Source organism: Dendrobates tinctorius, unplaced genomic scaffold (assembly GCF_039654945.1).
Source record: "Dendrobates tinctorius isolate UK_male_01 unplaced genomic scaffold, ASM3965494v1 ptg000035l, whole genome shotgun sequence".
Classification (NCBI taxonomy): Eukaryota; Metazoa; Chordata; class Amphibia; order Anura; family Dendrobatidae; genus Dendrobates; species Dendrobates tinctorius.
In genome coordinates this window covers 70,912,895-70,939,929 of record NW_027361703.1, presented here as the reverse complement: position 1 = coordinate 70,939,929, position 27,035 = coordinate 70,912,895, and the positions used below count along the sequence as shown (strand labels likewise).

General features: G+C 38.6%; 1 protein-coding gene across 3 annotated transcripts in view; it reads right to left on the bottom strand.

Annotated features, from left to right (window-relative positions):
- RELN (reelin) overlaps nt 1–27,035 on the bottom strand; it is a 1,162,997-nt gene that overhangs the window by 108,192 nt on the left and 1,027,770 nt on the right. For all 3 annotated transcript variants that reach the window (XM_073573631.1, XM_073573629.1, XM_073573630.1), the window contains exons 39-45: nt 23,591–23,762; nt 21,798–21,900; nt 20,736–20,965; nt 9,546–9,766; nt 7,825–7,972; nt 6,837–7,095; nt 5,059–5,308 (exon numbers count right to left, since the gene is read on the bottom strand). In XM_073573631.1, the coding sequence (XP_073429732.1) occupies nt 5,059–5,308; nt 6,837–7,095; nt 7,825–7,972; nt 9,546–9,766; nt 20,736–20,965; nt 21,798–21,900; nt 23,591–23,762 (1,383 nt within the window). The remainder of the gene's footprint in view (nt 1–5,058; nt 5,309–6,836; nt 7,096–7,824; nt 7,973–9,545; nt 9,767–20,735; nt 20,966–21,797; nt 21,901–23,590; nt 23,763–27,035) is intronic.

The following is a 27,035-nucleotide window of genomic DNA, read 5'->3' as shown; positions in this document are numbered from 1 at the left end:
TCAGTGTGAAAATAGCAACATTTGTGATTTTATTTTAATTCCTTCATGACTAGACAAATTTTAATTTTCTCACTTTTGTTTTTTCCTCCAAAAAAACTTGTCTATTTGTACATTGACATAGCCTGACGAGTGCCTGTTTTTTGCAGGACAAGTGGAAACCATTCATTTTACTATGTTTTGAAATCAGGAGAAAAAATAGTAAAAAAAAATTGCAATTTCACCATTGTTTATAGGTTTTATTTTTAAACTAGTTATTGAGCGGTAAAAATCACTTAGCAACACGACTTCAGGTCATTTTGATTCCAGCAATACCAAACGTCTATTTTTTATATTTTAGTAGCTAAAAGAAATCATAACTTTGGGGAAAAAAAATTAGTTTGTGTCACCATTTTTTGAGCTCTGTAACTCGAGCTGCATTAGTGCTTGTTTCTTTGCAAGGCAATGTGATGCTTTAATTGAAACCTTTTAGCATACATTTTTATTACTTTTTTATTGCATTTTTCAAGGCGATACAGTGACTAAAAAACAAACAAACAATTCTTGCGGCTGAATTTCTTTCCATTAATGGCTTTTAACATTCAGGTTAACTAATGATACTGTATATTGTAATAGGATTCTTACAGAGTTGGCAATACAAATATTTTTTTTAACACCTTCCCGCCAAGGCCAATTTTTGCTTCTGTGCTTTCATTATTTCCACCACTACTTCCATTACCCATAACTATATATTTATTACAATGTACTGGAAAACAGGTAAAAGATTCCCAAAGTGGTAAAATCGCAAAAAAACAACAACACAATTTTGTTTTTACTGCGTTCATAGTGTGGTAAAAATCACAATATGATCCTATAGGTCACTATGATTACAGTAATACCTGTTTTGTAAAATTTTTTTTTAGCTTAGTGGAAAAAAAGTAAAAAAAAAATGGTAAAAAGATACAATTGGTTTGTGTTGCCATTTTCCGAGACTGTGTGTTTTTATTTTTCGTTGATAGAGCTGTGTGGGGCTTGTTTTTTTGCTTGTTGAGCTGAAGATTTTGTTTATACAATTCTGGAATAGCATAATAATTTAATTGCGTCATATTGCATGTTTTTGTTAATCTGCATGAACAAAAAAAAAGCAATTCTGGTCTTTTGATTTTGCTTTCTTTATGGTTTTTATAATAATTTTACATGTTGGTTGATCAGACTTTTATGAAACAATTATTTTTATTGCTTCTTTTTACTTTAATAGGGTAATATGGAGGTTGATTTCAATTTTAATATTTTATTTTTAAGGAGTTAAAAGACAGCATCTGCATGATGATGCAGGCTCAGCTGCTGAGTCATTTTAGTACGTGTAGTATGTCCAATATTGGGAATGGGTTAAACTTGGAAAAAGGAGGTAAAGATGTAGACAAGTTTCACGTGATCAATAACACACTATTTTGATAACTTGTCACAGAAGGATATTTCACTCTATAGAATTAAAATAAACTGTCATTGCACAAGACTCTTATTGATGTCATGAAAGGTGCCAAATTACACTTTTTGTGCCATGCTATCCCAGTGCGGTGTTAAGGTAAACGTGGTTACATTGGTAATTCAAACTTTAGGGTATTTTTTTTTAAAACATTTTTGATCACTTTTCTATGCAGTGCAATACCATGACTTTGCATCATATATTGTAAATGATGGTTTCCTATGAAGCCTATCCTGCACCTGGGCTTCATATGAGCACCAAGATGGCAGCCTTGGAATCCTCGGCTGCAATGGCAAGCTATTGGCACCCAGCAATGTCAGGAAAGGGTTTGTGTAAATAGTGATATGGAAAATAAAAAACACAACAGCTTATGAAACATTTTTTTAAGAATACATTTAACATGAAAATCTGATTTAAATAATTACCGTATATACTTGTGTATAAGCCGACACGTGTATAAGCCGACCCCCTAATTTTGCCACAAAAAACTGGGAAAACTTATTGACTCATGTATAAGCCTAGGGTAGAATCCATAGACTATGCCCCCATATGCTGCTCCATAGTTTATGCCCCCATATGCTGCTCTATAGAATATGCCCCCATATGCTGTTCCATAGAATATGCCCCCATATGCTTCTCCATAGTTTATGCCCCCATATGCTTCTCCATAGATTATGCCCCCATATGCTGCTTCATAGATTATGCCCCCATATGCTGCCCCATAGATTATGCCCCCATATGCTGCTCCATAGATTATGCCCCCATATGCTGCTCCATAGATTATGCCCCCATATGCTGCTCCATAGAATATGCCCCCATATGCTTCTCCATAGATTATGCCCCCATATGCTGCTCCATAGATTATGCCCCCATATGCTGCCCCATAGAATATGCCCCCATATGCTGCACCATAGAATATGCCCCCATATGCTGCACCATAGAATATACCCCATATGCTGCTCCATAGACTATGCCCCCATATGCTGCTCCATAGAATATGCCCCCATATGCTGCAAAAAAAATGCCATATTCACCTCTCCTGGGTCCATCGCTGCTGTCTGCCGCTTCTTGTGTCAGTGACTGTTCAGCCAGCAGAGGAGCGGCACGCACTAACCACACCACTGCACCCCCTGCTGCCTAAATGTCACCGACACAGGATGCAGCCGGGGCAGCGGTGAGCAGCGATGGACCGGGGGACAGGTCAATATCGCTATACTCACCCATCCTGCCGCGGTCTCTGCAGCCTCGCTTCTCCACTGCCTCCCTTCCTGTCTTCAGCGGTCACTGGGTACCACTCATTACACTTATGAATATGTGCATATTCATGAGTTTAATGATAAGTACCACGTGACCGCTGAAGACAGGAAGGGAGACAGAGGAGAAGCAGGTGGCTGCAGAGAACACGCCAGGACGGGTAAGTATGATCTCTGACACCCCCACTCCCCCTCCCCCACTGACCCCCAGGTATATGACCCGTGTATAAGCCGAGAGGGGGACTTTCAGCCCAAAAAAATGGGCTGAAAATCTTGGCTTATACACGAGTATATACGGTAAGCCATTATCTGATTCCCATTAGCAATCAAGCTAACTTTATTTTGCAGCTTCTTACAATTGTGCATTTGTGTGTTTTAAAGGAAATCTGTCAGCAGGATTGTGCACAGTAGCCTACAGACAGTGTCTGGTCGGTGCCGTTATACTGATTACAGTGATACATTGGTTGATGAAATCCGTCTTGTGGTTGTTGTTTAATCTTTATTTTCAGTTGTGAGTTAATTAGATTCTTGTGCTTCAGAGCAGTCTGTGGGGGGGGTCTTCATGTGGTGCTCTGCTTAGCTATTCATACTGAAGACTGCTGACAGGTCACTGATCCCTCAGTGACCTGCCCCTAGTTTACATAATGAATATTATATGTTCATACTGAAAAAAACTCTTCTGCAGGCAGGTACCAGCGGTGGTCCCTGAGCTGCAGTATAATCACATGTGTGCTGTGTTTATAATTAATGTGGTTGAGGCCACCCTGATATTAAAAAAATTCATTTGAAAATGGCGCCGCCGTGCCTGCACAGTAGCAGCTATTGGTGTATATAGTAGTGATCCGATAGCTGCTATTGTGCAGGCCCCGGTGACGCCATCTTGCTAGAAAAAAAATCCTCCTCCAAGATCGCACCACTGACACCTGCGCAATAGCAGTTAATGGCAATCGCTACACATATAAGTGCGTCATTGGTCGTGTCCCTGCCTTTCCCTGCTCATAGCAGCTGATCTGATCAGCTATCATGTGCATCTAACAGCAACAGGTGGATTCGAAATCCACCCGCGGCTGTTAAAAAGTTAAATGCCGCTGTCAGTCTTTGACTGCAGCATTTAACATGCGCTGGTAGGAAGCGTGTCACAAAACCCACCTATCGGTGCCCCTGTCACATAATCACAGGGCACCGATGGGTTATCATGACAGCCAGGGGGCTGTAGAAGACCCCTGTGCCTGTCATTGTAAATAGGCTGGTGTTCGTAGGAGATCATGAGTTATGCTACACATAGCATGGCTAAAGCCCTGCTATGTGTATCACAGGCAATCAGATGATCATAGCTTCAAGTCTACCAAAAGGACTATTGAAGCAAGTAAAAAGTAAAAGAAAAAGTTTTTAAAAATGTTGAAAAAATAATAAAACACAAGTTCAAATCACCCACCCTTTGCAGCATTCAAAATAAAACAATAAAAAAATGAAAAATACACATATTTGGTATCTGTGTTCAGAAGTGTCCAATCTATCAAAATATCAAGTAAACTAATCCAATCGGTAAATGGCGTAGCGGGAAACAAATCAAAATGCCAGAATGACGTTTTCTGGGCCACTGCAACATTGCAATAAATTGCAATAGTGTGCAATAAAAACCTTGTATCTGCCCCAAGATGGTGTGAATTAAAATGTCAACTTGGGGTGCAAAAAATAAGCCCACACCCAACCCCATATCACGAAAAATGGAGACGTTACCGGTCTTTGAAAAAAAAAAAGACAACATTTTTCACCACTTAAGTAAGAAAGAAGCTATACATTTGGTATGTGCGTATCTGGAGAATCATAATGGCAGGTCAGTTTTAGCATTTAGTGAACATGGTAAATAAAAAACAAACAAACAATTGTGGAATTGCACTTTTTTTTGTAGTTACACTGCACTTTATATTTTTTCAATGGTGTAATTCAAAAGTAGAACTCTTCCCGCAAAACAACAAGCCCTCACATGGCCATATTGACAGAAAAATAAAAAAGTTATGTCTCTGGGTTTGAAGGGGAGCGAAAGCAAAAATGGAAAATCGCCCGGGGGTAAAGGAGTTAAGAGATCACAGATGACTGCTGTGATGTATCACATCATTGAGGGGTCCACAAGTGTTAATGTTAAATCTGTATTATATAGCTTGTTCACTGTGTTGTAAGAAAAATGCATCTTTGAACCATACCTCCATAGAGTTTTATTATATAGAATTAAATGTAACAGTCTGAATTACTGGTAAACTGGTAATGGCTTACATTGAGAATCTTTATGCACGATAATATATTGTGGAACTATGAACTCATTTTCTTAGTTTTATTCCTTACCATAGCAAGAGTCTGTAACAGAGCAGGAAGCTGCAAAATCCAACTGCATAAAAGAATCTTCGTTTACCACAATATCTGTTGTTACCACATAACGAGTGCTTGCTTTTTCAATGAACACAAGTGCGTCACCACTAGACCCACAAACAGACATCTTTGTGCCTCCAGGATGAAGTAACCATTTCTTATTGTCCAAAGTGGTAAAATCATCCTCTAACACTGTGTTTCCAGATATATTACCTCCAATAAGAATCTAGAAATATAAGAAAACATGTATTGTAAACTTAAATTTTTTTTTATTTTCATAAAATAATTAGACACCTTTCATGATTGATTTCATAAGTATTTGTGTCTGGATGAGCAATTGTCTTAGTGGGATAATGAACCCCAAATAACACATTATTTTTCTTAAAAAATGTATGAAAAAAGCACAAAACCACAAAATAACTGAAAAAATTAGATATGGACACAGTCTAAACAGTTTTTAGTTACTGTAACTTCTTTCCACACCTAACATATATATTGCTCATCTAGTTTAGTACAACATTCTATTCTTCATGAATACTCATCTCCAAAATAAGGACATATTTGTTAAGCTAATAAATATTACCAATACACATTTGAATACAAAATATAAAAAGATAATAAAGTAATGAACTTATTATGGAATGTCTAAGACAAGTAACATAAACCACAAATAATAAAAAAGGCAAAATAATTTTATTAAACAATTTGTGGCCAAAGATAGAAAAAAAAAGACAAGAGAGCGACTCTCATAGATACAACTTCACCAATGAGTCACCATTTTTATTTTTTATTTGTTTGTTAGTGCCCAGTCAGTGCTGGATTCACTTATACTGTATAACCTGCAGTGAAAATATAGCACATCTCCAAAGGTATTCAAATTATACCTTATGTTCCTGGTGAAATAAGAGTGCCTAAACCTAGCGCACACATGAAATATTTCAAGCATCAAGGGGAGTTCCCCGAAATGTCTCCATAGTTGTGGATGCTCATTCCAACACCGACAAGTCTCTTCCTGCTCTTATGCTCAATATCATGAGCTTAGGAATCTCGGCACATTTACCCTGGCGACTATACTGGTGATTACAGAAATTTGTACATGTCATGATGTATTACTATCTGTATGATGGACACTATATAAAATCAGTTTGAAACATTTCATGTGTGTGCCAGTATATTTTTGAGATTACTGTGGAGGCTCGTAGAGAAAGCCTGCTAGAAACATTAAGTCGAGTTTATATTGGGAATTGACTAGAGTATTAAACAAAATAATATGACCTAAACCTGGAAACATCTTCAATCTTTAAAAAAAAAAAATTAGAGCCAAGGCCACAGATTAAGGCCCTGATTCATCAAACTAACGTTTTTCACACCCGTCTTGATGAGGGAGTGTGGTGCAATGCAAGGCTTCTGATTCATTGAAAGATGTGCACTTCATAATGAATCAGGAGAGATGCAAAGTGGTGTGCGCCTCACCACAATCTTACTCTAGTTGGAGACAAGAATAAGATTTAAATTTTAGAAACAGTAATTCATCAAGGAGAGGGGCTCACCGTGCACCAGCTCTGACGACTTTGACAGTGCTGAGCAAAACTCGTATGGAAATGCCAAAAGTTTAACTTTTTTGCTAAGCATTGAGCAAAAGTTTTGCGACTTTTGGTGTCAGAATTCTGGCAGAAATGATTTGATGAATGGAGGCCATAAATTCTGTATCTGTAAGGAAACTCAACAAAGTAAATATTATAAATATTGCTTACCTGATCAATAACCCAGGGACTGTAGAAATGCCCATTCTCTGATGGCTGCCACCATCGAAGACGAGTAGAACTAGAACGAGCTTTTAGGGGAATTTCCAAGGCTATATACCGTCCAATATTACTGGAATTACTGAAAAGAAATTCTTGAAGAAGGCTCCATGATAATCCACCATCCAGTGAGTATTGCAGCAGCACCGGTTGACTCCTGGGATCTGGCACAGCCTTTCCACATCCTAACCTCATAAAAAATTGGACAAACCTAGAAAGCACAATTATCTTGGGTTGATAAAAACACACTTGTAATTTGCTGTGTAATATGAAGGAACCAACTGCAGGACACTCACAGTAATTTTAGAAATCAGATGTAGCCACATGAAATACAGGTTTCAATGTAATGCTCTGGACACATTTTTGCTATGTCATAGATGTGCGAAAACAGTAAGGCAACACAACAATATATCACATTTAATGATTTTGGCCAAGTGATATAAGAATAGCTGGAGTGCTGGCTTGTTGAAGCCTGTTTCACCACCTTACTTGGGCTCACCAGGGCCAGCTTGAGGGATACGCCAGCTGGGGCAACAGGTTGGAGAAAGAGCACAAGTTATGGACAAGAAATAAAATGTATCTTTCCAATACTTTTTTTTTACAAAATGAACTGTATACATAGTTTTAGCTGCTGAAAATGATATAGGTGCAAACATATTTCACTTTAGCGCATTGCTGTCTCCCTTGATGGAATAAACTTTCACTGTACGGCACAATTAAATTAACTGTTGTCCTGATATTTATCAAAATGTACTTCTGAGAGTGAGAGGGAAGATGGGGCAAATTTTGAAATCCCTGCCTTGGACAACAAAATATTTGTACCCACACTTGGAACTAAAATAAATTCCACATAAATACATAAACATTTATTAACTTTAAAAAGTAATTTAATAAAAAAAATCTTCTTGTAAAAAAGTATTTTGAAAAGTCTAATTCTTACCGTGCTAAAGATAAATCCAGATCCCTTGTCATCAACATTCTCAAACCTTCATCGCTAAAAAATAGATTATTTCCACTGGAGAGTATTCCACATTTCCTAGATGGCTTTCCTCCACTCACTAAAAGGAATCTATCTGATTCTAATTGACCTAAAAAGGAAAGAAAAGATGATGGAGTGCAGCATTTATGGAACACTGATATGAATGGTATCCTGTTGACAAGCAACTGTAACTTAGTCAAAAATAAGTGTTAACTTATGAGGTAATTTCCAATAAATTTATGTTTATGCAATGACGTTCTTCCAGTCATCTGAACTAGCTGTATTTAATTGGCTTTATGACTTCTGAATAAGCACACACTGCTTCTGGAAAAAACAGAGAACTTTGGAGAGGCATGCGCTGAATTCGTAAGGGTGCTTTAATCAATCAATGCATAAACATATATTTTACTGTTAAACAATCCCTTTAACATGCCACAGTTATATACTGTAACTACAGTAAATGGGATGGAGATGACCATGTACACATCTTGGAACCAATTGTAATCTGCCTTAATACACATACTATAGCTACAATGACCAGATACATGGATCTATACAAATGTTTGCATGCATATTTTGCTTACAATTTGTGTGTAGTGCCGGCGCCCCTGTATGTTTCCCTCCTTCCTGGGCAGGGATGACGACGACTCACTCACTGCCGCGACCCCTATACCTCACCTCCTCCACTTCCTGTTGTTGTCCGGGGTCTGAGCATGACTTGCAGATCCCCAGGCATTGTACGGGACTGTTCGCTCTCCCCCTTCTTAAAGGGACAGCATGCGCTGTCCTAAAGTGTCTCTAGCCAACGGGAGACACTTGTTTAAGGCACCGCCACCTGATGGGAGGTGCCTGAGCAATGTGTTCACTCTACCTTGTTTCATGCCTGCTAATTCCCAGGTCCCCTGTACCTGCCAGTATCTGCCTGTTCGCACCTGTCTTCCTGTACCTGCTATATGTTCCTATATTCCAGCTATGCCAACCAGCAACTGCCTTAATGCATATCAGCTCTGCTTGTCAGCACCTGTTTGCACTTGCCCTGCCTGCCTGTATACCAGCTGTACCTGCCTGCATCTGCCATGCCAGCTTTTTAACTAGCTGTACCTGCCTGCACCTGCCATGCCTACCTGTATACCAGCCGTTCCTGCCTGCACCTGCCATGCCAGCCTGTATACCAGAAGTATCTGCCTGCACCTGCCATGCCAGTCTGTATACTAGCTGTACCTACATGCACTTGCCGTGCCTGCCTGTAAACCAGCCACACCTGAGTGCACTCACAGTGCCATTCTTGCTGTACACCAGCCAGGTCTACCCATTTCTGACTGTTCCAACTACCTGCCCCTTTGGCGGTCTGTTGCCGTATGTCCGAGGTCTGTCTTGGAGTAGCACCTGGAGTCTATCCGGAGCCAAGTCTAACCTCACCATCAAGGGCTGTGGCAAAGATTCAGGTGTTTGCCATGACGCCCCTCAGGCTCTCCTCGGTCCACGGCACATGAGTTCCACCACTTCCGCTACATTGTGAAAATAATAATATTCAATAGCATATTAAGGTGAATTTATTAAGGGCTGTGCTTCAAAATACTTCAGCCACTTTTAAATCAATAAAGGCTCTCCAGTCTTGATGAATTTCCCACCAAAAATGTATTTATTCACAATTTTGTGACCAACATTTATGACACTCTCACCTTCAAAATCATCCTTGAGGAAATCTGGATTTTTTGTACTGACTTTGCAAGTAGGGCCAGAGTAGCCTGGATCACAGATGCATTTGGTCCCATTGACACAACTCCCATGGCCATTGCACATTTCCTCACACTGAGGACCAATGTAAATGTTATCAATTGCCCAGGTCACAGGCTTCATAGATGTTGGGTAAAATCCTTGATACCATCTGAACCTAATGGAGCTTAAATTGGCACAAAATAACAATGATAGATATCACTTTAGTATAATACACATTTTAGATAAAAAAGTAACATTTTTATATTAATGATTTTATTATAAATAACTCCTTCCTAACACCTTAAGGAATGGCCTAATTTGGGCCTTTAAGACAAAGCATTTTCTTCTCGTTTTTCATGATCACATTGCAGAAGTCATAATATTTTAACTTGAGTTGTATTTGATAGTGGCACCAATTTGTGGTACATCTAAATTAACTAACTTTTATAAACTATTTATGGGAAGTAATAGAAAAAAAATCAAACAAACAGCAATTATTTTGTTGTCTTTTGACAGCTTTAAATATAAAGTTTTCACGTGCTCCACAAATAAAGTGCTAACGCCTTCATGACCTTGCAATTTTCTGTTTTTTTTCGTTTTGGTTTGCCTTCTTCCCAGAGGCATAACTTTTTATTTTTCCGTCATGATATCTGTATGAGGGCTTGGTTTTTGTGGTATGAGTTGTACTTTTGAATGACACCATTGATTTTACCATATCGTGTACTGGAAAATGGGGAAAAATTCCACGTGTGGTGAGATTGCAAAAAAGTGCAATTCCACAATTTTTTTTTTTACCATGTTCACTAAATGCTGACTGACCTGCCATTATGATTTCTCCAGGTCAGTACAAGTGTGCAGATACCAAACATGTATAGGTTCTTTTGTATTTAAGTGGTGAAAAAAAATTCAAAATTTTGTAAAAAAAGAAATAAAAAATGGCACCATTTTCCAAGACCCGTAGCGTCTCCATTTTTCTGGATCTGGGGCTGGGTGAGGCCTTAGTTTTTGCACATGGAGGCGCCGTTTTCATTTATACCATTCAGCGACTGACAGAGGCATTTAACATATTAACAGCCATGGGCGAATTCCTCCCACGGCTGTTAGATGCACATGACAACTGATCTAATAGCTGTCATGTGTCGGGAAAGATGCAGGCTCAGCGCCAGAGCTCGCATCAAAGGGAAGGACAAGACCTTTGACGTATCTGTATGTCAAAGGTTGTGAAGGGGTTAACTTTATTCCGTGGATCACCTATGGCGACACCACATTTTTGTAATATATTTACAACTTATTGTTTATACAATAAATACATTGTTTGAAAAAAATCATTTGTTTTTGTGTTGACATATTGTAAGAACCAAACTTTTTACAAATATCTGTTAGTGAAGATGTGTGGAGGCTTATTTTTTGTGACGGGGCAATATGTATTTTTCAGTGGTATCATTTTGTTCTACATATGATTTTTTGATAAGTTTTCATTGCACTTTTTAGGAGATGGAGTAACAAAAGAAAAAAGCATCTCAATTTTTTTATTTAACAATGTTCATTGTAATGACATGTTAACTTTATTGTGCTGATTGATTTGGCAATTTATTTAACTTATTTATATAGCACCATTAATTCCACAGCTCTTTACAGACATTATTGGCGCTGTCCCTGATGGGGCTCACAATCTAGAATCCCTATCAGTATGTCTTTGGAATGTGGGAGGAAGCCGGAAGAAACCCACAGAAACACGGGGAGAACATACAAACTCCTAGCAGATGTTGTCCTTGGTGGGATTTGAACCCAGGACCCCAGCACTGCAAGGCTGCAGTGCTAACCACTGAGCCACCGTGCTGCCCTGGTAATGAAAATATGTAATCTATGTAGATATTTTCATTTGTTCAACTACTTTTACACAAGCAAAATCAATTAATAATAAAAAAATCTATGTAGGGGGTTTGCCATATTCCAAGAGCCATACATTTTTTTCTGTAGACAGAGAAGTTTGAGTGCTTGTTTTTTGCAGGACAAGCTGTATATTTCACTGGTGCAATCATTGGGACTTATTGCTCATTTGTTTATTTCATTGTTTTGTGAGACAACTTGAGCAAAAAAACCCATAAAATTAGTTTGTATTTTTCAGATTTTTTTTCTTATGGCGTTCACCATGTGTGATAAATAATTACATAATTTTATAGTGTGAGGTTATATAATTGCAGTAATACCCAATTTATATAATTTTTTTTATTTTTTCATTTACATAGCTCTATGAGAAATTGTTTTTTGAGTAACAAAATTTAATTTTAAGTGGTACAATGTTTTGATAATTTCAACATTTTGGTAACTTTATTTGATTTTTTGTTAGGATGAACAAAAACAGCAATTTTAGCATTATTTTTTCAATTTTTCTTTTTTTGTAACATTCAATGTGCTGGAGAAGTCATGATAGAGTGTCATAGTTAGCATCATTATGGAAACGATGATACCCAATGTGTGTCATTTTAAAGGACGCTTATTTTTTTCTAGATTAAACTTTTCTTTTTTTAAATGGCGAATAATTGGGGGTTTGTGGAGGGTCTTTTAATACTTTCTTTTTAACCCCTTACTGCCATGTGACGTACTATCCCGTCCATGTGCCCTGGGACTTAATTCCCAGGGACGGGATAGTACGTCACAGCAATCAGCGGCGCCCAAGTGGTGAGCGCCGATGATCGCGGCGGGGTGTCAGCTGATTATCATAGCTGACACCCGACACAATGTGTCAGGGGTGGTCACGGACCATCCCCGACATGTTAACCCCTTGCACACCACGATCAAACATGATCGCGGTGTACCGGGGGTTAAAGGGAAGCATCGGCAGGGAGGGGGCTCCCTCTGTGCTTCCCTGAGCCCCCCACAGCACCGCAATGTGCAGCGCTGCTGCGGGGGGCTCCATCCCTGCAGGTCCCCGAATCCAAGATGGCGACGGGGACCTTAGGGGGCCTGCAGGGAGCTGGCTTCCTCAGTGCTTGCATAGCGCAGGCACGAGGAAGCCAAGTGCAGTGCCTGTGACAGATCGCTGATCTGTCACAGTGATCTGTGATGTGACAGATCAGCGATCTGTCACATGACAGGTATGTCCCCCCTGGGACAATGTAATAAAGTAAAAAAAAAAAAAGTGTAAAAATAATTTAAAAAAAAATCGCTAAATAAATTAAAAAAAAAATATTCCCTAATAAATTCATTTTTTGGAAATAAAAAAAACAAAAAACAATAAAAGTACACATATTTGGTATCGCCGCGTCCATAACGACCCGCCCTATAAAACAGTCCCATTAGTTAACCCCTTTAGTGAACCCCTTAAAAAATAAAAATAAAAACAAAGCAAAAAATAATGATTTATTATCATACTGCCGAACAAAAAGTGCAATAACGCGCGATCAAAAAGACGCATATAAATATCCATGGTACCACTGAAAATGTCATCTTGTCCCGCAAAAATCAAGCCACAATACAGCATCATCAGCAAAAAAATAAAAATGTTATAGCTCGCAGAATGAAGCGATGCAAAAATAATTATTTTTTATATAAAATTGTTTTCATTGCATAAAAGCGGCAAAACATAAAAAAAAACCTAAATGAGGTATCGCTGTAACCGTACTGACCCGAAGAATAAAAGGGCTTTATCAATTTTACCGCTCGCGGAACGGTGTAAGCGCACCCCCCAAAAGAAATTCATGAAATGCTGGTTTTTGTTCATTCTGCATCCCAAAAATCGGAATAAAAAGCGATCAAAAGATGTCACGTGCCCAAAAATGATACCAATAAAAACGTCAACTCGTCCCGCAAAAAATAAGACCTCACATGACTCAGTGGGTCAAAATATGGAAAAATTATAGCTCTCAAAATATGGTGATGCAAAAACTATTTTTACAATAAAAAGCATCTTTTAGCGTGCGACAGCTGCCAAATATAAAAACCGCCATAAATAGTAAATCAAACCCCCCTTTATCACCCCCTTAGGGAAAAATAATAAAATTAAAAAAAATGTATTTATTTCCATTTTCCCGTTAGGGTTAGGGCTAGGGTTAGGGCTGAGATTAAGGTTAGGGGTGTGTTGGGGTTAGGGTTGGAGTTATAATTGGGGGGTTTCCACTGTTTGGGCACATCAGGTGCTCTCCAAATGCAACATGGCGTCTGATCTCAATTCCAGCCAATTCTGCATTGAAAAAGTCAAATGGTGCTCCTTCCCTTCCAAGCTCTTCCATGCGCCCAAACAGTGTTTTACCCCCACATATAGGGTATCAGCCTACTCAGGACAAATTACAAAACAACTTTTGGGGTCCAATTTCTCTTGTTACCCTTTGGAAAATAAAAAATTGGGGGAAAAATTATCATTTATGTGGAAAAAAATGATTTTTTTATATTCACGCCTGGGCGTTATTAACTTCTGTGAAGCACTTGGGGGTTCAAAGTGCTCACCACACATCTAGATAAGTTTCTTGGGGGGTCTAGTTTCCAAAATGGGGTCACTTGTGGGGAGTTTCAATAGTTTAGGTACATCAGGGGCTCTCTAAACGCACATGACGCCCGCAGACCATTCCATCAAAGTCTGCATTACAAAACGTCACTACTTCCCTTCCGAGCCCTGACGTGTGCCCATACAGTAGTTTTCTCCCACATATGGGGTATCAGCGTACTCAGGACAAATTGGACAACAACTTTTGGGGTCCAATTTCTCCTGGTACCCTTGGGAAAATAAAAAAATTGGTGACTAAAAGATCATGTTTGTGGAAAAAATACGATTTTTTTATTTTCACGCCCGGGCGTTATAAACTTCTGTGTAGCACTTGGGGGTTCAAAGTGCTCACCACACATCTAGATAAGTTCCTTGGGGGGTCTAGTTTCCAAAATGGTGTCATTTGTTGGGGGTTTTCACTGTTTTGGTACATCAGGGGTTTTCCAATCACGACATGGTGTCCGATCTCAATTCCAGCCAAAAAAGTCAAATGGCGCTGCTTCCCTTCTGAGCTCTGCCATGCACCCAAATAGTCATTTACACCCACATATGGGGTATCCATGTACTCAGGACAAATTGCACAATAACTTTTAGGGTACTGTTACCCTTGGAAAAATCAAAATTGGGGGTGAAAAGATGATTTTTGTGGAAAAAATATGATTTTTTAATTGTACCGCTGTACGTTATAAACTTCTGTGAAGCCCTTGTGGGTTCAAAGTTCTCACCACATATCTAGATAAGTTCCTTGGGGGGTCTAGTTTGCAAAATAGGGTCACTTGTGGGGGGTTTCCACTGTTTAGGTACATCAGGGGCTCTCCAAACGTGACATGGCGTCCGATCTGAATTCCAGCCAATTTTGCATTGAAAAAGTCAAATGGCGCTCCTTCCCTTCTGAGCTCTGCCATGCGCCAAAACAGTGGTTCCCCCACATATCAGGTATCAGCGTACTCAGAACAAACTGCACAATAACTTTTGCAGTCCAATTTCTCCTGTTACCCTTGGTAAAATAAAAAAAATTGAACCTGAAGTATTTTTTTTGTGAAAAAAGTTAAATATTCATTTTTTTTAAATATTCAAAAAATTCCTGTGACGCACCTGAATGGTTAATAAACTTCTTGAATGTGGTTTTGAGCACCTTAAGGGGTGCAGTTTTTAGAATGATGTCTATGGGTATTTTCTATCATATAGACGCCTCAAAGTGGCTTCAGATGTGATGTGGTCCATAAAAATAAAATGGTGTTGCAAAAATGAGAAATCACTGGTCAAATTTTAACCCTTATAACTTCCTAACAAAAAAAATTTTGGTTCCAAAATTGTGTTGATGTAAAGTACACATGTGGTAAATGTTACTTATTAAGTTTTTTGTGTGCCGTATCTCTGTAATTTAAGGGCATAAAAATTCAAAGTTGGAAAATTGCTAAATTTTAAAATTTTTTGCCAAATTTCCTTTTTTTTTTAAATAAACGCAAGTTATTTGAATGAAATTTTACCACTAACATGAAGTACAATATGTCACGAGAAAACAATGTCAGAATCACCGGGATCCATGGAAGAGTTTCAGAGTTATTACCTCATAAACAGACAGTGGTTAGAATTGTAAAAATTGGCCCGGTCATGAACGTGCAAACCACCCTTGGGGGTTAAGGGGTTAAACACTTCAAAACATTTTTTTTACAATATTTATTAGTCCCCTAAGAGGACACATGAATTTATGATCCTATCGAAAACACATTACACTACTTGTGTAGTGTGATGAATTACCAAGCTTGTAAGTATTTGATTGACAGGTAGCCTAACACAGAGACAATGATATAATTTAAATGTTGATGTCAGAGATCTTCAGAGGCATTTAAATAATTAAACATCAGTGATTGGAGCAGGCTCCAGCTGCTCTTGCAGGCAGCTACTGGCTGTGTATCACAGCTGGCATCTTCTAGTTATTGTGCGGGCTTAGGTTCTGAGCATGCTCCATACACCCACTTTCAACATATGTTGTAATGTTACGCCATGCAGTCTCAAAAGAGTTAATGGATGCCTGTGATTGATTACATATATTAGCACTCATCATTCACAAGTAGAGTTGAGCGACTTTGGTCGGATCGGGTTTCATGAAACAAAATTTGTTTTAGATGAAACGGGTCCGACTAGGGCAAAAAAAGTTGGAGTTTCGTCCAAAACCCGACCCCAATGCAAGTCAATGGGGAATAAAAGTCGGCATTGAGCGGATGACATTTGTCGGACCCGTTTCATCTGAAACAAATTTTGTTTCATGAAACCTGATCTGACCCAAGTCGCTCATCTCTATTCACAAGCTTTCATGTTAAAAAAGAAAGGATGGAATAGTGTGGTCTAATAAGGTATTCCATTTTATTGCTCTTGCTATAGAATACTGATATATCACCTAGACATAGGCCAGGGGTACTCTCTTTTATCTTTTATCTTATTGGTAGAACTATATGGACACTCTTCAGGTATCTTATGGGAGCTTTTCTGCCATGCATGATAAACACAAAATGTGATACATGAACAGGGTGCTATCCTATTTGGGCCTTAAAGACCAAACTTTATTGTTTTCTATTCTGTTGTCCCTTTCCAAGAATCATAATTTATTCATGTTTCCATCAACATAGCCAAGTGGGAGTTTGTTTTCTCAGGATAAGTTGTATTTTACAATGACACCATTTCAGGGCATATAAAACTTATACACTAATACACTAACTTATTAATTCTTTTTGGGGGTATGGGTAAAAAAAATAGCATTTCCAGCACTGTATGTTGAATTGTAAAATTTGCAGCGTTTACCACGTGGTACATATAACATGCTATATTTATCATATTCTTGCACAAGAAAAACATTTTTCCAATATTTTAATGATTTTAACAGTTTTAGTAAAATAACTCTTTTAATTTTATTTCATTATTTTCTGACGGCTATCATTTTTTTTCCATCAACCAAGCTGTGTGAGGGCTTATTTTTTGGGAGGTGAGTTGAAGTTTTCATTGGTACATTATAGGGTACATTTGACTTTTCGATCTGTTTTTATTCCTTTTTTTGACATGGAAAAGAACAAAAAACTGCAATTGTGCCACTGTATTTTATTTTTTCTCTCTTTTTGGTGTGGGTCAGTACGATTACAGGAATACAAAATTTATTTTTCTTTATGTTTTACTATTTGTGCACAATGAAACACTTTAAAAAATATACACAGTATATATAGTATATATTTATACTGCTACACTCAAGGACCGCTAACATTTTTATCTTTTCATTGACAGAGCTGTGTGAAGTATTTTTATTTTGTGGAACAAGCTGTAATTTTTGTGTGCCATTTTGCGGTGCATAGGATTTTCTACCTCTTTTTATTTGAATTTTTTGATATATGGGACAAGCAAAACCACCAATTTTGGCATTCTTTTTTTCTTTTCTTTTTTTTCCAGCGTTTTCAATGTGGTTTAAATATTGTTACTTAAATAGTTTGAGTAATTACAGAGGCAGCAGTACCAATGATGCTTTTTATATTTTTCATTATAAAGCATTTTTTAACAGAAAAATTGTTTTTTTTTTCTGGGTTTTTGTTTTTACTATATTGTTTGTTGTATATTTTTAAACATTTTATTTTTGTGGACTTTTCAGTTTAGTCCCACTAGGTGATTTGAACTTCAGTGATCTCAATTGTTCATATAATAAACTGCAAGACTGCTGTATTGCAGTGTATATAATGCCCTTCAGCAAAACCCTTAGGCAGGATCTAATAGAAAACAAAAATCACAAATATCCTGAACTAAAAAGTAAAAAATATACTGCAAATAATGCATAAAGGTAATAATAATAAGGGTATTTAGTAAACATAATTTTGATCAAAATAATGTACAAGCCATCCCGCCACGTCACGGCAACCCTTGTGGGACAGTACCTACTCTAGTATTTAAAACCTTTTCACTTGCCAAGTGGCGTGAATGTGAATAAGGGTCGAGCGGCTGAACCACTAGCAACAGCTTAGGCCAGACTGGATGGCTTTCCCAGCTCAGAAAGAGGGCGGTCACACCCCTATATGCACTGAATGCACAATGAAATGAATAAAAAACAAATCTGAACTGAGAAAAGTAAGATAATGTGTATGCACAATGTAAGTGCATATTAACACATGACCATTAACCAGAGAAAACAAAAAACACAAATATCCTGAACTAAAAAGTAAAAAATATACTGCAAATAATGCATAAAGGTAATAAAAATAATGTACAAGCCATCCCGCCACGTCACGGCAACCCTTGTGGGACAGTCCCTACTCTAGTATTTAAAACCTTTTCACTTGCCAAGCGGCGTGAATGTGAATACTAGAGTAGGGACTGTCCCAGAAGGGTTGCCGTGACGTGGCGGGATGGCTTGTACATTATTTTTATTACCTTTATGCATTATTTGCAGTATATTTTTTACTTTTTAGTTCAGGATATTTGTATTTTTTGTTTTCTCTGGCTAATGGTCATGTGTTAATATGCACTTACATTGTGCATACACATTAACTTACTTTTCTCAGTTCAGATTTGTTTTTTATTCATTTCATTGTGCATTCAGTGCATATAGGGGTGTGACCGCCCTCTTTCTGAGCTGGGAAAGCCATCCAGTCTGGCCTAAGCTGTTACTAGTGGTTCAGCCGCTCGACCCTTATTCACATTCACGCCACTTGGCAAGTGAAAAGGTTTTAAATACTAGAGTAGGGACTGTCCCACAAGGGTTGCCGTGACGTGGCGGGATGGCTTGTACATTATTTTGATCAAAATTATGTTTACTAAATACCCTTATTATTATTACCTTTATGCATTATTTGCAGTATATTTTTTACTTTTTAGTTCAGGATATTTGTGTTTTTTGTTTTCTCTGGTTAATGGTCATGTGTTAATATGCACTTACATTGTGCATACACATTAACTTACTTTTCTCAGTTCAGATTTGTTTTTTAGGATCTAATAGAAGTAGTAAGATGGCAGTCTTGTAGTCTATTGTTAGGTCCATCTACTTTAGCATCCTATCGTATTGCATTGTGGTTGGCTAAAGAGTGACAAATGAAACCCCTTCTCTTTGTCTAATCATCTAGATATTGCAGTCACTATTGGCTGCGGCAAGTAGAGGGGTTTAAACTGCCAACACTGACACTAGCACCAATCAAAAGAGTTGAGAGTTGAGGCAGGAGCAAGGCAAAGTAATTCATCCCCGCTTCTGACACTGATATTGCAGGTGCACTTACATTTTCGGAGGCTGATCTCATGGGTGCCATATGTCTACCCAGGTGCAACATACATTATGATCATTGGTTGTGAATCAGTGGAATAAAAAAATCAACACAAAAATTATCACAAAAAATTTGAAGTGAGTTGTCACTAAGTTAAAGGGAATTTGTCACATGAAAAAAACACTATTAGGCTATGTGCCCACGTAGCGTTTTATTCTGGACACTAAAAACCGGACTCCTTCCCAGAAATCGCGCAGTTTTTTCCGCGCGATTTCACCGCGATTATGATCGCGATTATGTTCGCGATTTTCGCGTGCGATATTCAAGCACTTTCCAAGCGATTTGAAACATCGCTTGGAAAGTGATTGACAGGTTGGTCACACTCGTCAAACATAGTGTTTGACGAGTGTGACCAGGTTTTTACTATTGAGGCTGCCTATGCGGCATCAATAGTAAAAGATAGAATGTTAAAATGCTAAAAAAAATCGTGGTATATTTACCTTCTGGCGTCCCACGCTGCCATCCCGGGCCTCAGCGTTCCCAGTAATGCCTTGCGAGACCTGTGATGACGTAGTCTCGCGTTGCTATAGCGATCTCGCGAGACTACGTCATCACAGGGCCTTGCCGCAAGGCATTACTGGGAACACTTAGGCCGGGAATGCAGCGCGTGACGCCGGAAGGTAAATATACCGCAATTTTTATTTTTTATTCTTTTTTTTACAGGGGTATGGTACCCAGGGCCTGGAGGACAGTCTCCTCTCCTCCACATCGTGGGTACCAACCGCACATGAGACGCTTAACTTCCCGCATGGTGGGCATAGCCACATACGGGAAGTAAGCGATTCTCATGCATTCCTATGGGTGCGGAATCGCGGCAATTCTTTGCGATACCGCACAAAAGAATGAGCATGCTGCGATTTTTTCTGCGATGCGATTCCGCCACGGAAAAAAGTGCAGCATTAGCACAGCATGTGCGGAATGCAATAGGAATGCATGGGGGGCGTTCTGTACACGATTTTTAAACATTTTCGCAGCGTTTTCGCGCCGAAAATCGCGGCAAAAACGCTTAAAAATCGCTACGTGGGCACACAGCCTTAACCTGCAGATATGGGGTTTATGTGCAGGTTAATAATGATATGAACCTGCCCAGTGAAAGCACTATACACTGACTGAACCCGCGCAGGTGCTGCCCTGGTGGCTGAATGCCGAATGCTATAGGGAGGAAAAAAGTTAACTTCCTCCCAGCAGCGGAAGTCTAAGTGTCGGCGCCAAGCAGGTTCAGAAAGCAATTAACCTGCAGTTTAACACCATATCTGCAGGTTAATAGAATTTTTCACATGACAGGTTCCTTTTAAGGTTTGAAATACCTTTTTTGTATTTTATGGATGATGACATAAATATCTATATGTTAAAAAAATTGCAAGGTTTTTAATACCTACCCACAAAGATGTAGTTTTCCAAAATTGATGACTTCCCTTCTCCAGCCCTGCATTGTTCCAGCATAGTAAATACTACTTGGGTGGTGCTCAGTGCTGCATAAAGAACTCACGTGGCTGGTACTGCTGTAGCACAGAGGTAAAAGTAAGTGCCAGGTGGCACCAAAATCTCGTGAAAATTCCAGTTTCACAGGATCATCAGAATTACTGTCCGTTGTGCAGCCTACATTAATCTGCATTAATAAAAAAAATAGTTTTACTGTAACTCCTTTAATTTATTAAGTAAATTAAGTATTACCACATAATAAATAATAATAAACAGGGTATTAGATGTGATTATTTATTAAAGATAACCTGACAGCTAATACATACTGCCCGTTGGATCAGTCAGTAACCAAGAGAAAAAAGAGACATACATTATGCCAGGGGCCACCAAGAAACCATACAAAAATATACAAATTTTATTAGAGTTCAAAAAAACACCAAAATTTAGAAACATTTAAAAAACACACATTGCTCATACCCCCCCATTGGATCAGTGTGATGTAATAAAGATATATGGTTACCATTTCCGTGAGTGCCAGGACTTATCTGATTTTGTACATTCACTCTCCTCATGCACCACCACTAGAATGGAGTGCTGATCATTTGGGAATTTTAACCCCTTCATGACCAGGCTATTTTCCGTTTTTTTTTGTTGTTCATTTTTGTTTTATCCTCTCTTCTTTCAACAGCCATAACATTTATATTTTTCAGTCCACATAAAAGTATGACGGCTTGTTTTTTTGCGAGACAAGTTATACTTTTTAATGACACTATTTATTTTAGATTGTAATGCACTGGACAGCAGGAAAAAAAGTACAAGTGCATTGAAATTGCAAAAATTGCGTCTTTCCACAATTGTTTTTTTTTTTAATCTACCATATTCACTATATGATAAAACTGTCCAGTCAGGTCAGGGGCCCGACATATGATATAATTGTACGTATATGACGGGAAGGAGTTAATAATTATTGAAATTAATTTTACATTTATTTTTATAAATATCAGGCTTTATAGTCTTACCTCAAACTGAATAATGGTATTCTCATCGACATCCAAATCTCTTGTAGTGATGGAATGCTCTCCTACCTCATTTGAGACAAATACCATGGCTGAATCTTCCTCCCTGTGCGAAAACAATAAAAACTATATAGAGCAACATTGCTTCTTCTCACTAAGCTCACTAAGGGTCATTGCTTTTTCTCACTACGGGTTAAAACTAAACAATAACTTTTATTACTTTTGGTTTCCAAAGTAAAAAGGTCGCACTCTGCGAGATAATAGTGAAGATTTATTGACACATAATTACATGTCACGTCGGGGATGTGATAACAAGAGTGTCAAATGTCAGCCATTTGACACTCTTGTTATCACATCCCCAACGTGACATGTAATTATGTGTCAATAAATCTTCACTATTATCTCGCAGAGTGCGACCTTTTTACTTTGGAAACCACAAGTGATTTGTTATGAGGTCAAGCACCCGGGAATCCTCCATGTGAGCTCACCGCCTGCTGCAAGCCACGGATCCTAGCACGGTAACAGCGGTGCCGCCCGCTTCTTCTTTTTTATTACTTTTATTACTTTGCAATTAAGCAATCTTGAAAATTAAGAACACATTTAAAATGTGCCAAATACTCCCAATGGCAGAGCTGTTATTTAGCAATAAATGCAGCAAAAAAATCTGCTATGTACTGTCTTATTTTATGTGTCCGACTATGCAAAGCTGTTCCTGTTCATGGTTGGCACATAAAACAGCTCCTGGCCAAGGGAGGATGCAAAAGTACACACATGACACTGCAGGGGCTTGCAGCTGCTACTTTCTGAGGTAACACAATTACCTGCCAGTTTTATCACAGGAGTGAACATTTCTGTCATTTCTCAATCTGATCTCATCATAAATCAAATCAGTGTGATAGACAAACCAGCAGCCACTGAGCTCATATGTCACTGACTTGATTAATGATGAGCTCACAGGACTGGTGAAGCAACAGAATCACTTGCTCCTGTGATAAGACAGGCAGGGAAATGTGTTTTCTCAGAAACATCTCTGAGCTCCTGCAGTGCCGTTTAAGTATATTCAATTAACATAAGTGATTTTTTTTACTTCTTTAGCTAATAGCTGTGGTATATGCCGACCATGAGGTGGAGCATTTCTGCATGGTTGGACACAGCAAATAAGACAGTACATAGAAGGTGCATATTTATAAGATTATCTCAGCACAGGAACATTTTTGTTAGCACATCCAATTGTGAAACTTATTATTATTGCAAGATCTATTAGTTAAAATGTAATTTGTTTGTGAGATGATCCCTTTAATATCTCAATATCACCAGCCTTAAGGCCCACATACACATTAGACTAATCTCGGCCAAATCCATCAATATCGGTGGGATCCGCTAACAGTCTCATATGTACGGGGCCATCGACTTTCTCCTGAAGATTAAGTTGGGAGAGAGACATATTAGCTTTCCAACATCCTCTTGTTCTCCTGTATACAAGTTGGTGTCAGAGGAGTCTGGGTCTGTCTCTCACATAGAGAAAACAAGAACACTCAACTAAACAGAGCATACCTGTGTATGGGGGACTTGGGAGACATAGTCATTTCAACGATTGTTTGTCCAGCAGCTATCTATTGTACGTGGGGGCTTTATCTGTTGTTAACATACCTGAACATGTCTTCTCACCGTTGTAAATTAACTGTGAATTGACCCCTGCTGTAGGAGAATTGTTGTGTGTCTGACCATTTACTTTTTCACTTCCATTATTTGTAAGTAGCAGTCATAAGTTGGGATAATAAATGATGCAGACTTACGGTGCTCCCTTTGAAGTGTATGGACAGTAGAGACCAATATTGCCACCAGGGTAAAAAAGCCAATTATCTTCTTTTGGGCCAAAATCAAATGTATCCATGAGAATAGAAGGGTTGTTTATGTTATTTCCATCAATTACAAAGTCTTCTATGATCCATATTTCATCCTTCTTTCCTGGGATGTGAAAAAGTATAGTAGAGTTAGCTTTCTGTGGAGTACTGTAAGTTCTTAAATACACAAACAGAATATCAGACCCAGTAAAATAAGTGATTCATTGCTAGACTCAGGGTCTCTTTCTCTACATCATGCTGCACTCAGATGAACTAGCAAAAACCTGCTGACAGATTCCCTTTAAACTGACAGCTCATCTCTAAGCTAAACCATCAACATTGAATTGATGGAGGGTCAAGTCTGGGGACCTCTGACCTATATAAAGGGACCACAAAACTCTTGTGAGAAAAGTTAATTGTTTACACTGTTTGCTCAATGGCATTCATTTAGTACAATCCGTGCTTGGTATTATTTAATTCACTTGAATGCACTCTCTGCACCTTCAACAATCAACTGTTTGAAAGGGACCAGCCTAAAAATCAAAGTTGTAGAGATGTGGAATTGCAGTGAAACATTTTTCTTCTACCTAGCTATTTATTTATTTGCATTATTTTGCTCAGTAATGAGTAGCTTTACAAAAGTACGAGCATCTGTCTTAAAGGGATCCCATCAGGTCCCCCATGCCCTCCAACCCAGCAGCATTAAGCTATGTATGATTAAACCCCCTGCCTAACCAACTCTGTATAACGTAATTCAGTTAAACAAATTCTTTTAAAAAGCATTTATAATGTCCGTTTGCTATGCCATTGTGGGCTTTGACTAGTCGATGGTGCGTTCGATGCCCCAGACTAGTCAGCCCTCTTTCCATGTTATTACGCCGCTCATTTCGGCAGTGTCAATGCATCTCTGAAGCTGGGCGTATGCTTTCAGAGACGAACTGCACATGACCGGAAGCCATCTTCTGATCTTCCGGTCATCCACGGTGCTCCGAAATGAGCGGCATGCATGCGCTAGATTTGCCTGAGCTGGCGATGAGGCCGACTCATGCAAATTATATTATAACGCCCATTCAGGCATGATAACATGGTAAGGGAGCGGACTAGTTTGCGGAAACTAATGTCCCATTGACTAGTCAAAGTCCTCACTAACATAGGAAACTGGGACTTTATAAATGCTTTTTTAAAGTATTTATTTAACTGAGTTACATTATACAGGGCTGTTTAGGTAGGGAGTTTAATCATACATACAGTAGTGCTCAAAAGTTTACATACCCCAGCAGAATTTTTGGTTTCTTGACCTTTTTTCAGAGTATATGAATGGTAACACCAAAACTTTTTTCCACTCATGGTAAGTGGTTGGGTGAAGCCATTTATTGGCAAACTACTGTGTTTTCTATTCTTAAATCAAAATGACAACCCAAAACATCCAAATAACCCTGATCAAAAGTTTACATACCCCATTTCTTATCCAGTTCTACTGCCCCCTCTAACATCAATGACAGCTTGAAGTCTTCTGTGGTAGTTGTGGATGAGGTTCTTTATTTTTTCAGATGGTAAAGCTGCTCACTCTTCTTGGCAAAAATCCTCCAGTTCCTGTAAATTCCTTGGCTGTCTAGCATGAATTGCATGTTTGAGATCTCCCCAGAGTGACTCAATGATATTGCGGTGAGGAGACTGAGATGGCCACTCCAGAACCTTCACTTTGTTCTGCTGTAGCCAGTGACAGGTTGACTTGGCCTTGTGTTTTGGATCCTTGTCATGTTTGAACATCCAAGTATAAAGAAGAATCAATATTCAGCTCACCCCTCGTGGTTCATCCTGAACTTCAATACATCCGAGCACGGACACGTCTCTGCCTGAAACGTCTTTGAATACTTCAAGTGAAAAAAGTTCCAGCTCCAGGAATAAAATTCCTCAGAGTATAAGAGCAGTTCATGCTCGAAACGCTTACAAAGCTCCTCTGAATTATGCCCATGCGGTAATCCCGTCTAAGGGATATACCGATTATATGATCACAGCAGCCATGTATTTTTTTTTTTTTAAAGTTTATTAATAAAAGCATTGAATTTTATTCCAGGAGTATGCCCCATGCGCAGCTTCCGGGCTGATAATTGCAAATTTGCCTCCAGTATTTGCTGAACGTTCTGCATTCATCTTTCCTTCAAATTTGACCAAGTTTCCTATGCCTTTGTAGCTCACACATCCCCAAAACATCAGAAATCCACCTCCGTGCTTTACAGTAGGATTGGTGTTCCTTTCATCATAGACCTTGTTGACCTCTCTCCAAATGTAATGTTTATGGTTGTGGCCAAAAAGTTCAATTTTGGTCTCATCACTCCAAATTACCTTGTTTCAGAAGTTTTGAGGCTTGTCTCTGTGCTGTTTTGTGTATTGTAGGTGAGATACTTTGCGGTATTTGCGCAGTAAGGGCTTTCTTCTGGCGACTCGACCATGCAGCCCATTTTTCTTCAAGTACCCCCTTATTGGGCATCTTGAAACAGCCACACCGCTAGTTTTCAGAGAGTCTAGAATTTCAGCTGTTGTTGTTTGTGGGTTTTTCTTTGCATCCCGACAATTTTCCTGGCAGTTGTGGACATTTTTGTTGGTCTACCTGACCATAGTTTTGTTTTTACAGAGTCCCTGATTTTCATTTTGTTAATCACAATTTGAACGCTGCTGACTGGCATTATCAATTCCTTGGATATCTTTTTATATCCCTTTCCTGTTTTATACAGTTTAACTACCTTTTTCCGTAGATCCATTGACAATTCTTTTGCTTTCCCCATGACTCACAATCCAGAAATGTCAGTGGCTGGATTAAAGAGTCAAGAGTCTGTCTGGATCCCAGAAACTCACTCAGCTTTTATGCACACACATTGATTACAAGCAAACAGGTCACAGGTGAGGATGTTATCTTTAGTAGCCATTCAAACCCATTTGTGTCAACTTCTGTGCATGTTATCAGGCCAAAATCACCAGGGTATGTAAACTTTTGATCAGGGTCATTTGGATGTACTTTGGGTTGTCATTATGAATTAAAACAGAAAACACAGTAGTTTGCCAATAAATGGTTTCACCCAACCACTAACCATGAGTAGAGAAAAGTTTTGGTGTTATCATTCATATTCTCTGAAAAAAGGCCAAGAAATCGAAAATTCTGCCTTGGGATGTAAACTTTTGAACACAACTGCAGCTAAATGCTGCTGGGTTGGATGGCATGGGGACCTGGCAGGATCCCTTTAAGTTCATAGCGATTTGTAATTAATTTAAAAAATTGCTTGTATTAAAATATGTTGTGTAAAAAGATCTTTAACCCAAGGATTAAATTCTGACATAATAATAATAATAACAACAATAATAATAATAATAATAATATACTGATGATTTTTTTGTACTC